Source organism: Mugil cephalus, chromosome 10, assembly GCF_022458985.1.
Source record: "Mugil cephalus isolate CIBA_MC_2020 chromosome 10, CIBA_Mcephalus_1.1, whole genome shotgun sequence".
NCBI lineage: Eukaryota > Metazoa > Chordata > Actinopteri > Mugiliformes > Mugilidae > Mugil > Mugil cephalus.
In genome coordinates, this window is record NC_061779.1 from 27642165 (window position 1) to 27655266 (window position 13102).

The following is a 13102-nucleotide window of genomic DNA, read 5'->3' on the forward strand; positions in this document are numbered from 1 at the left end:
GGTTATTGCTATAATATGAATTCTATGAACAGTTGTCAAATAGGGCTGTCAGCCGTGTACCAACCTGACTTTTGCACAACTCATGGTTCCAACCCCATTAAGAAGGCAAGAAATTCCACAAATGAACCCTGACAAGGCACACCTTTGAAATAATAACCATTTCAGATGAATACATCATGAAGGTCATTGAGAGAAGGCCAAGGGTTTGCAGCACTGTCAACAAAGCAAAGGGTGGATACTCTGAGGAATCTAAAATATAAAACAAATTTTAAGTTATTCAACATTTTTTTCTTTGCTACATAATTCCATATATGTTGATTCTTATATTTTCTGTTTTTGGTATGTATCTACAATGTAGAAAGTAATAAAAAATAAAGAAAAAACACTGAATGAGAACATGTGTCCAAACTTTTGACTGGTAGTGTAAATAGGAAGAAAAATGTTTGGCTCAAGCTTCAAATGTCTCATGAGCCGAAAAACACAACATCATAATATTACAGAAGACAGAAGGAGCTGGATGTATTTAATATGTATTGTACCATTTGCCCATTTTCGGCCAAACAAATTAAAAAAGGACAATGACAAAACACACTGTTAAATCAACCCAGGAGTTTTAAGATAAACAAATGCATTATTCTATAATACCGAGTCTGTCATCTGCCCTCAAACTGATCGTGCTGAAGCTAAAACTAAAGGCAGAGGGAGGCTTGAACAAACAGCAAATAGAGACAGCTGCAGTAAGGGCCTCGCAGAGCATCACAAAGAAGGAATCCCATGCTCTCTTCATAGACTGCAAAGGACAAAGTATTGCATATGAACTTTTTTTTTTTATTTATGATTAAGATGGTTTATGATTAAAATTTTTCCAGTTACTCTTGAGAATCTAAAAAAAAAAAATTAGTATACACGGCAACAATAATGTCAATGGGAAGTTTTTCATGGTTGGTCCAAAGGTTGGTCTACCACAAAGACCTTTACCAACACTAGACACCTAAAAAATATATTTCTGTATCAAAGATTGGAAAAAATGTCTTTACTCCAAGGCCTATGTGTTGTATTTTGAGATTTTTCTATTTTGTCCATTGAGTCAACAAACACTAACCCAGCTAGACAGATACATATACAAAGAGGTTTCCAAAAACAAAATAAAATTTTAAGGGAATGTGTTGGTCTTACCTTGCTGAGGTGAAACTCCAGTCGTCTGATATACCTCTCAGTTACCTTCACTTGCTGTCAATGGAAAGCACAGAGTTACGTATATATTAGTCAACAGCTGTACTGTTTTCAATATAAATCACTCAACATCCAACATTACAGTAGGGTGATTCCCCTATAATGTAAACCGTACAACTCACAAATACTTCCACAAATGTTTCAGATTAAAGTGAAAGCAGTAAAGGGAGGGAGTCTGTGGAGTCTTGGGAGATTTGTAAACAATTTAAAACAGAGCAGTTCTTACAAAACACAATAGAATTCTTGTATAAGCCTGTTTCAAGTTCTTTCAGAAGTAATAACAGAAGAATTTGCAGTAGCTCACCTTGTCCAGCTCATAAAGTAAACCCTAGGAGACAGAAAAGGTTAGGTATGTCACATTTGTGGAGATGGAGCACTAATGTGATGATGTGAAGAGGTAAAAAGTTTTTAGATTTGAATTTGTGCTGATGAACCTAACGGTGAAGCATCACATACCAGTCTGGAATTTCTCTTTGATTGTTTTATTTGTCTAGTGAGGCTATCCAAATCCATCTGATGAACTTGCAGGTAAGACCTGAGAGAGCACAGACACATCCTGTAAATTGTTGTTGATGTGTAGTATGCAACATTGTCCAGGTAATGAGACTAGAAAGTTGGTGCAGAGTTTGCTACATGAGTACTATTTTTTGTGAGCATACTCACTGAAGACCTTTCTTCAGTGCCTCATAGACTTGATCAAGTCGTTCTGGTTGAGGAACTTTATGTGGTGGATTGGACTTGTTGGACATAGTGAAAATCCTGTAGGCTCTGCTGGGCTTCCTGCTGAGACCTGGAGTGCTGAAAACGGAGAGGTTCCTGCAATAACAGAAATGTTAGATTGTCATCATTGACAAATAGCTTACACGCCAGAGACAAATGAGCATGATCAAACTCAATTGCGATACAGGTACAAGAAAGTACAGATACATAATTGGAATTCTTGTATGTAGTTCAATGAGTCAACTTTTATGTATCGTAATGGAAAATTATATTCTTATTTTTATATATCTTATATATAGTGCCTGTATGTCCTTATGTGACCTCTTAAAGATATGCCTTTATCCTGCAATGGGGATGAATAAATAATTCTCACTGTTAACAGCAGCAGAGACATTCAGCATCACAGACAGTGCCTGCAGTGCACATATGGGCAGACTAAAGAATAAAAATATAGGAATATGTAAGATATAAAAAAAACAATATATTACAAACAAACAAGGTAATGTTCAAGTAAGAAAATATTGGAAATAAGTATGCTTGTGTATATAAATATATGTATATATCCACACATTTCTGTTTACGGGGATGCAGACAGTGCAAAACAGCTGGTAGAAAAAATGTATGTATATATACATGTATTTAAATGAGTTCCTAAGTCAGCATAAGTTCAGTGAAAGTTTATCTTAAAGTGAAAATAACTTTCTCGGTGCAAACTGCTGACTTTCCTGTTTCACATTGTAAGCACAGTACATTCTAACTGCTGTTTCCTAACCTTCTCGCTTCCTTTTCTTTTGCAAAAACCAGAACACAGAAATAACATGAGCTTGGATTAGAAAGCCTGGTGTTACTTTACATTTGGTGTTTCATGCTCTCAGGGTTTTACTCTATGTGTATGTCTCCTTCCACCATAGAATAATTGCAATAAACCAACAAAGACACTGAGTCTGAATCACTGCTAGCTTCTCAACAACCCTTTCTTGTTGAATTTTTTTCTAAAAATATTTTATTGGTCCACCTTTAGCTTTGATTAGAGCATACATTCACGGTGGCACTGCTTCGAATATCACAAGATTTATTTCCCTCCATTTTTCCCCAAAATCTTGTATTGAAGATATTGATTGATGTCTGACCACTGTGCAAGCCTTCTCCAGCACATCCCAAAGATGGTCAATTGGGTTAAGATGTTATGTCAGATGCTATGTTTCCCACTGTGCATGGGCGAATTACTGGTATGTTCTGGGTGAGGAGGGATGGAGTCATTTTGGTGGTGGTCATAAAGTTTGCGTAAAATCACATAAAATGTACAGTTGTTTTCATAGTTATTGGTGTGCCATTGGAAACTTTCATGTCACAATTATTGTGACCTAAATTATCATAATTATCATTATTGTCACAGTATTGCTAAAATGTGCTGAAAAAGTTAAAAAAAAGAAAAAGTACTTACAAACACACAGTTGATACTTTTAGAAAGATGCTCAAGACTCATCTTTTTTTAGCACACAGTCACTCAGCTTTTTCATGATTTTATTTTTCCTTAATTCTATTTTATCACATTATTGATTTAATTCTTCTCAATTCTATTTGACATATATTATCATACTTTTAAAATATATTTGTATTGGATAAACAGTGTTTTAAGTTACTTATTTCCTTTATTTATTTTACTTACTTATTTATTAATTAATTTCATTTACTTATTTATTTATTAATTCTCAAGTGTTTCCTCGTGGGGGCCTGCTTGGGGCGCCGTCCCTTGGGTCCCTTTGGTCCCTTTGGTCCCTTTGGTCCTTTTGGTCTAGGTGGTTGGACAGCCCACACTTAGGTGTGGGTCCTGCCTCTCTGCCCGGGTTGGGGTGAGCACTGCGGTGGCACCCCTTTGGTTGTGGAGCTGGGACCCCCCGTGCATTGAGGGGCCCCCCTAAAGGTAGCGTCCTCCTTGTCTTAAGCCTCAGTGCCCTGCTATGTCTCTACAGCTCCTTACAGTGTGTGTGTCTCTGTGTAATGTGTGTATGTGTGTGTGGGGTTTGTGTGTGTATGTGTATGTGTGTGTGTGGGTGTAGGTGGGAGCACGTGTTCTTGATTTGTTTCTTGTAATGTTTTATGTTTTTACTTGTGGAGCACTTTGTGTTGCATTTTCTGTTTTGCATGAAAGGTGCTATATAAATAAAGTATGATTTGATTTGATTTCATGATTTGAAGTAATTTAACCAAATTTTATTTTGAAAAACAACAACAAAAAAACAAACACAATGAACTTGACGTAGTAGCCATAGTATCACTGGGTTTGTGCACTATTTGTGCATATGTGCACAAACAGTGCATGGAAAAATGCAAAAATACAATTTCTTTTTTTCTCCAAAGATTGTAAGAACTTGACTAAACAATCCCACTCATCCCTTTTCTTCTTACATAATTAAAGGAGAACTACAAATAAGTAGATATAGTTACACACATGTGTAACAATAGTAAATTAATTAAATAAATATGAAATAACAACTGTACACTTACAAAAAAAAGTTACATAGGCCAATTTCAAACCTTCCTTTTATCTCTAAAGTTTTAGAAAGGGTTGTTGCTAATCAGTTGGTTGATCATTCAAACAGGAATGGTTTGTTTGAAGAGTTTCAGTCAGGTTTTAGAGCTAATCATAGTACAGAAACGGCTCTGGTTAAAGTTACCAACGATCTCCTCATGGCTTCAGATGATGGACTTGTCTCTATACTTGTCCTGCTAGATTTTAGTGCTGCATATGACACTAGTGATCACAGTATTCTACTACAGAGACTTGAAAGTGTGATCAAGATTACAGGAACTGCATTACACTGGTTTGAATCATATCTGTCAGACAGATTCCAGTTTGTCCATGTAAACAGGAGTTCCTCGGAGTTCTGTGCTAGGACCAATATTATCCACATTATACATACTTCCCTTAGGCAATAATATTAGAAATCATGGCATAAACTTCCATTGCTACGCAGATGACACCCAGCTATATTTATCCATGAAACCAGATGAAACTAATCAACTTGTTAAACTCCAAGCATGCCTTAAAGACATTAAGGCTTAGATGACATGTAATTTTATACTTTTAAACTCAGACAAATGAGAAGTCATTGTATTTGGCTCTAAACATGTCAGAAATTCATTATCTAATCACCTAGTTTCGTTGGATGGCGTTACCTTGGCCACCAGTAATATTCCGGACCAGGATATATTCTTTAATTCTCACATAAAGCAGGTGACCAGGACTGCTTTCTTTCACCTTTGTAATATCATCAAAATTAGGAACATCCTCTCTCAGAGTGATGCTGAAAAACTAGTTCATGCATTTGTGTCTTCCAGGCTGGATTATTGTAACTCATGACTGTCTGGCTGTCCAAATAGCCAATTGATTCAAAACGCTGCAGCAAAAGCACTGACAGGAATTAGCAAGAGAGATCATATTACCCCAGTTTTAGTTTCTCTTCACTGGCTCCCTTTAAAATCTATAATTGAACATAAAATCCTCCTCCTTACATAGAAGGTTTGAAAGGCCTAGCTCCAAAGCTTATAGTTAGGGCTAGACATAACCATCCCTTAGTTATGCTGCTATAGGCCTAGGCTGCTGGGGGACGATACACTGAGGACATGTCCTCTACTCTCTCTTCTCTGACTCCTGTCCTCTAACATTGTATCATTTATTTTCCATCTCTTAATTTATTTTCTATTACTAACCACTGTGTCTCACTCTCTCAGTCTCACCAGACATTGATTAACGGACGTCAAGGAGACTTCCACAGTAAAAGAATTCTCTTACGAGCAATAAGGGAAGCTTTATTAACATTATTTTTGACCGACACAGAGGTTATCTGGGGGTTTGCCGAAGATAGCGATATGTGGGGCTGGACTTGGATCTATGCCTACTATATTTGAAAGTGTTTTGAAAAAATTAAAAAAGTTGCCAGAAGTCAGACAAGTTCAACATCTAATCGGTTCAACGAGGAGCAGGAGGCTGATTCACTCTGGCATCACTTAGATTGAGTGGAGATAATCCAAGATATTATCTTATGCACATTGGCTGCCCAATAGTAACCAATTAAATTGGGTAGACCCAGTCCCCTAGCCGATCTATCCCAAAGCACTGCACAACTTGCCCTTGGCTTTTTACCAGCCCAGATGAATGATGAAATAATGCCATTTATTGCTGTGAAAAGGGATTTGGGAAGGAAAATAGGTAGACATTGAAAAACACAAGTATCCTGGCAACATATTGATTTTTTATAATTTGCATCCTACTGGCTAGGGATAACGCCAGGTAATTCCATTTTTGTAAATCCGACTTAACCATTAACCGTTAATGAAGTAAGATTTTGCACTCGCATTGTACGCAAAGATCGTGTAACTGTAATGCCAAGAATGTTGAAACCTGTGTTAGTTTAAAGGGTATAGTCGATGGTGGTATGTCTGTGGCCAATTGGTTGATTGGTAAGTATTGGCTTTTAGAGATGTTTAACTTATATCCAGATAGACGATTTAATAATGTCAGTGGAATGGTTGCCAAAGGGTCACTTACATAGAGGAGAAGATCATCTGTGTATAGTGAGACCTGGTGTTTTATGCCAGATCTCAATCCCCCCAAATCCCTCCTCCATTTTTAGAGCAGCTAATTCGATTGCTAGCACAAATAATAACGGGGATAGTGGGCACCTCTGTCGTGTTCCCTAAAAGAGTGGGAATGGAGCTGAGTGTTGGTTATTTGTACACACTGAAGCACTGGGAGAGTAAAGTAATCTGACCCATGAAATGAAGATAGTATTCAAACCAAACTCAGGGAGAAGAGGAGAAAAGCCCACTCCACCCTGTCAAAGGCCTTCTCAGCATCCAGAGATATTATGATTTCTGGGACGTTGGAGGAAAGATGGAGAAAGAATGATGTCAAGAAGCCTTCTTATATTAGAATAAGAGTGTAAGAGTGCACTCTTCTTTGTGCAATGTTTATGAATGTTTTAGGTTATTGAACCTGACACTTCCCCTTATAAATCCCATCTGGTCTTCTGAAATGATCAGGTGCATGACAGACTCCAATCGCTGAGCTAATTTCTTTGCAAGTATTTTAACATCCACCAGTACAATTGATATTGGACAATAAGATGCGCAGTTTAATAGAGAGATGGAAGCTTGCATAAGTGTGGGTGGCAGGATGCCGTGTTCAAATGAGTGATTAAACATGTCGAATAGTAATAGAGCTAACTGATTTGAATTCTTTTTATAGAACTCGACCGGGTATCCGTTGGGGCCTGGGGATTTACCACTGTTCATTGATGATATCGCTTCTTTAATTTCTGAGCCTAAGAGCGGAGCCTAGTCTTAGATTGTCCTGGGGTGAGACCTTAGTTAAGGTAAATTTTTCATAAAAGTTGTTTAGTTGTTTTTCATTTGCGAGGGACTCTGAGGTATAGAGTTGGGAGAAGAATCACCTAAAAGTGTCATTTATTTTGTCCGGGTCAGAGGTTATTAAGCCTGATTTGTCTGTTATCTGAGTAATTTGATTTGATGCTGTTTTTACCTTCAGTTGATGAGCCAAGAGGCGTCCAGCCTTGTCACCATGTTCATACACCAACCCCTAAGAGTGAAGGAGAAGCTGAAGGAGAAGTTTGAAGTCTTATTCTTTCTTTATATAACTTTGGTGTATGTGTGGACAAGAATTTATCATCGAGATCTGCAATGGCTTCCTCCAGCTCTTTCTGTCAAGAGCTACGCAGCTTATTTGCACAAGGCGTGAACGAGATAATTTTACTTCTTATGTAAGCTTTAAGGGTGTCCCATAATATGTACGGGGAGGTTTCATTATTTTTATTAGTTTCACAGAAGAATGTGATCGATTCAGAAACATGCTTAGAAAAGTTGGCAACTGCCAGCAAGAGAGGATTTAGTCTCCAATGTCTGAATCCCTTTGGCTTCAAACTAAAGTGGAGGTCCAAAATTACTGTGGCATGGTCCGACACTGTCATAGGTAAGTATTGAGTATCGCTGGAATAAGTTTTTTCTGTGCCAAGAAGTAGTCTGCGCATGAAAATGAATGATGTGCATGGGAGAAAAAAAGAATACTGTGTTGCAGAGGGGTGTAAAAATCGCCAAGGGTCAAGAAATCCATATTGATCCATAAACGTGGAAAAAGCCTGAGACATTTTCATAGGCGTGTTGAATTAGGTAATTGGATAGGCAACGTTTTCTGTATAAAAAATTACTGGATCTGTGCTGGACTTCCTGTTTAGTTATTGTTTATTTTAAAGATCCCTATTCGAAGCATATTCGAATATTCAGAGAGGAAACGGACCATACTTGCATAATTAAGCGGCAGCGACATGCATGTTGCTCTGCTGCTGTACATGTTGTGTCAGTAATATTTATATTATAGTATTTGACAGACAAACAATGACTTTCTCCACTATTCGTAAGTCCCCACATGATATGTTCAACTACAAGTTAACATACCTCGTACTCGAAATATAGTTGTGAGTGTTGTTCATGGAGATGGCTCATCAAATTAAGGTGTTACCCGTACCACGCAGGTGCCTTCCACCATGTTTTCAGAGCAAACTATGCATATGCGCTGGCGTCTGAGGTAGTGAGTGCTGCTGCCTCTCCAGAAATGAGCTGTATCACCGTGAACTACTTTGTGCGGTAACCTGATACAGTTTCAAAGATAATACAAATTTGTAATGGTAATACTAACTGGTGGGAATTTTGCCACAGTTTAGCATGAAAGCCGTAATTGTATCATCCCTACAAAGAGGATGAGTTACTGAAAATAAAGGACATAGAAAGTGCCCAAAGACCATTCAAAGTTTGGCAATGTGAGAATTGTCCAGTCCACAAAAAAGTGAAAATCCCAGCTGTCATAGCACAGACTGGATCTCAAATTGAGACAGAAGTTGTCCCAGACGATATTCCTTTGCTTTTAAATAAAACTTCACTGAAAACAGCAGGTGCAGTTTTGGACACTGCCAATGACAAAGCCATAATGTACACAACTTGTGAAACTTGAACTGACATCACCAGGAGATTATTGTGCAAACTTGAAGAATGAGAGTACTCCGAATGACAGTAACATCCAAAATGAAGATGACATCCTCAATGTGACAGAAAGCATTAAGAAACAGGAAAAAGTGCTGAAACTGCACAAGCAGGGACATGCCTCAGCTGACAGACTACAAAACCTACTGACCTGCTTGGGTAATACTGAAACCAAAGCAAAAGCCAGCAGTAGATTTACCCATGGCCTTAACATACAATGAAATTGTAGCTATGGATTTTCATGAGCTAGAGCCAGAAGTGTGGTATCTGCATTCCGTTGACCACTTCACAAAATTCAGTGCAGAGAGTATAATTACCTCCGACCTCCTGGTTTTTGGGCTAAATCTGGTCGGTCCGTCATAGTCTTGATTTAGTCCAGAAATAGTCATTGAAAATTGGGCTGTGTTTGGTCCGTCCGATTTTGTCCAAATTTAGGAAATTGGTTTGTTTAATTTAAATGAACTAAAAAAAAATTTAAAAAAAATGTGAGTAGTAAGTAGTAGGTATTTAGTAATTCTAAGTAGGGTTAAATTTGTATCAAGCAGTCCACACAAAATGAAAAAAAAAAAAAAAACTAAGCATGGCTATTAAGTTACATGAACTTTCTTTTTTTTTTGAGGCAACAAGTTTGCATACTTTAAGTAAGGTCAACTAATTAGATTTTACAGTGTGTAATGTTAGTGTTGTGTTGCTTTGATAGAACTGCAGACGACAAGCATCCACAAACGGATGATTAATGAAGGTAAGAGAGCAGTCATATCCATCAACAAACTATACATTGACGGACAGTTATTCAAAGATAAGGACATTACCCTTCAGCTCTTCTGACCCTTCTGCTCCCCTTCCCCCATAGCAACAGCATAATATTGTCCTTCAGACCTCTATTTTTTATTTAACTCTCTCCCCCTCACACTCCCACACACACACTCTAGCCCCCTCCCTTTCTCATAATATGAATGTACAGGAAAAACAAACAAACAAACAAAAAACATTGTATATATTATGGCACCTAAGTGTCATTGCACTTTATAGTATGCACTCCGATCAGCCCCATGTTCATCCATTGCTTGTTTTATGTTTGTGCTGTGTTTGCTTCTGTCTTTGTGTTGCACTGTTATGTGTTTCTTGTTTGGTTGTGACACATATGCACACACACACACACACACATCTACATCAGCATCAAGCTAACCTTCATCAGTTCAATATGATATCAATCAAATTTGTAACCTGGAACATCCGTGGACAAAAAAAAATTAAAGCATACAACCACCTTGATGAATTACAGGCTGATATTTGTTTATTACAAGAAACACACCTCTGAATTAACCCATAACAAACTTAAGTCATCACAATTCACTCATTATTTTTCAGCTCATTATAACTCAAAACAAAGAGGCGTGTCTATTTTAATAAACAAAAATATCTCATTCATTCATAATTCAACCATCACAGACCCTGAAGGACGTTTTACCGTCATTGACATATCAATCAACAATAATCCAATAACAATTGGTAACATCTTTTTTTTTTTTTTTTTTTTTTTTGCATTTGTCTGCATAGTTGAACACCACAGGGTGTCAACATTATATGAGGTTGATGCAGTTATATTCTTGCAGCTGAATATTTTCTTCAGTGCATGAGTGTGACCATCACCAGCCCTCCCTGGGAACTGTCCTGTTGATCTTTATTGAGTGTAGTGACCTTGTGTGGCAGGGAGGGCAGTACTACACCTCAGTGAATAGAGGGGGAGAACAAAGGACAGAAAAGATGTAGAAGGATGGACAGTGGAAGAGAGGCATGTGGTGCTGGTAGGAACTGGTGGTGCTGGTAGGAACTGGTTGTGTGTATGGTTCTCTGCTTCCCAAGTCACCTCACTCAGGTTTGCCTGGGTATAGGGAGGTGTTGTGTAGATCTCAGGAGAGATGAGAGAGTCCAGGGGGGTAAGGGTGTCCCAATAGAGGAGAGAAGTCTGCCATAGGGCACGTAGTGAAAACAATAATCCAGCCCTTAATAGCCGGGACTCATCAATTCTTCATCCGTCACTTCTCTGGGAAACAAGCAAGGCAGTTATACGTGGCAAAATCGTCTCATTGTCAGTCCATAGGAAGAAAAAACAAAAAGAACAAGAAGATCAGCTAGAACAAAAAATCAAACAACTGGAAACTTTGAATGCAAACAACGTGACAGAAGAAACTCAGAATGAAATTAAGAAAGCATAAATAAAAGAACTCAACTCCTAATCTCCTAATTCATCAACTTCGACAGGAAAATTTTCATCATTCAACAATAAATATGGTAAATATCTAGCAAATCAAATTGAACAAAATAAACTAAAGCAAACCTATATATATATAAATATATATTCAGATCTATTTATGCTAAGCTCTACTCATCTCAAAATGACCCAATACAGGAAAACATCAATACTTTTCTCAACAACAACTCCCCAGGCTCAGTACACAACTGGTCAACATACTAGATTCGCCAGTCACTGAAAAAGAACACTCTACTGCCCTCAATCTAATGCCTAACAATAAAGCACCAGGACCCGATGGCTTTCTGGTCCATTTTAGCTCCACTTTTCCTCAGAAGAATAACAGAAATAAAACAAAATTCAAAATTCTCAGTGCACAGGAGTATAGCCATAATCTTACTTCTACCCAAACTCAATAAGGATTTAACACAAATTACCGTCCCATATCTCTGATCAATGTAGACATCAAAATCATCAGTAAAACATGATGTCATTGGTTAGAAAAAATTCCACCATTCATAAGTTAGGTTGGGTGGTGACGACAGTGCAGGGGATTGTGGGATGCTGTCTACCAGGTCTGGACTCAGTCTATGCTGACCGAGTTCAGAGGCATACGCATTGCAACAGATCTCACCCACCCAGGCAACACACTGTTTGTACCTCGTCCATCAGGAAAGAGACACAGGAACATTAAAACAAGGACAAACAGACTAAGGGACAGCTTCTTCCCCGGAACTGTGAAAGCAATCACTCTCCCTACACTGCATTTACATGTAAAGCTTAATCGAGCTATGCTCAAAATTCAACTTTCTGAATACAGTCGTTGTCCTAGTTTACATGCAATGGAGAAAAACGAATAACTGACGGCAACATGTCGTCCTCCTCCACACTAGGTGATGATATGTGTCTTTTCAGCGGGATAATACCACGTTAATACTGTCCGTTTTCAGTTGACCTATTGCATCATGTAATAAACGAGTAGTTCATGCAGTAGACCAGCATTTCAAACAACAACCAGATGGATAATAGTACAGCTCTTTTAATCTCCTATGTCCTAAATAATGTGCGCGGTGCTTATGGTGCAGGTAAGATATGCGCTATCCCATGCAATACTACCTCTTGTGCAATACTACTTTGACACTTTAACTACAATGTCACTTAAATTTTTTTTTAACCCCGCCTCACTTATTTATTTTGTTTATTTGTCATACCTTATCTGCTGTTTTTTTTTTTGTTTGTTTGTTTTATATACATATTAGTCTTGATATTATTTTCCACAATCCATCTCGCTTCTGTAACTGGCAGCAGGCCTGCCATTGTACATAATATGCTGTTTTGTTTTTTGTTTTTTTTGTTTGTTTGTTTTTTTGCCCAGTTTTGCAATTTTTATTCTTTTGTTATCTTATTCTCTTGCTCTTATTTTATGTACCGCTTTTCGCCCTCCTAATTGCCCTTCGGGGATAAATAAATTTTTTTCTGATTCTGATGATTCTCAGACAGTTCTTCTCCCGGCTCCGTTTACTCATCAGCTTTCTTCGATGTCTTTGTTCCGGGGTCACACGCTAGTGCAGTGGTTGCGGAGCATGCGCACACACGTTTTCCGATTGTAGTCCGATCAAGGTGTATATATGGTGGAGAAACCATATTATTTATTTTAATAAAAACCATATATTTTTATTAAATAAAAATTATTATTTTTATTAAAATAAAAATAATGCATGCCCCACCCACACCCCACCATTAAAATTGCAACAGTGATTAAAAGTACAACGCAGGCGAGTTTTAATTGTGGAAATTAAACAAATTATAAATGAAAAAATGCAGGCATTAACATTACAA

At 37.7% G+C, this 13102-nt stretch overlaps 1 protein-coding gene across 4 annotated transcripts in view; it reads right to left on the bottom strand.

Annotated features, from left to right (window-relative positions):
• The window catches only part of ripor1 (RHO family interacting cell polarization regulator 1), a 108184-nt gene that overhangs the window by 30328 nt on the left and 64754 nt on the right, over positions 1 to 13102 (bottom strand). For all 4 annotated transcript variants that reach the window (XM_047595684.1, XM_047595685.1, XM_047595686.1 and 1 more), the window contains 4 exons: positions 1897 to 2049; positions 1690 to 1768; positions 1538 to 1561; positions 1177 to 1230 (listed from right to left, as the gene is read on the bottom strand). In XM_047595684.1, the coding sequence (XP_047451640.1) occupies positions 1177 to 1230; positions 1538 to 1561; positions 1690 to 1768; positions 1897 to 2049 (310 nt within the window). The remainder of the gene's footprint in view (positions 1 to 1176; positions 1231 to 1537; positions 1562 to 1689; positions 1769 to 1896; positions 2050 to 13102) is intronic.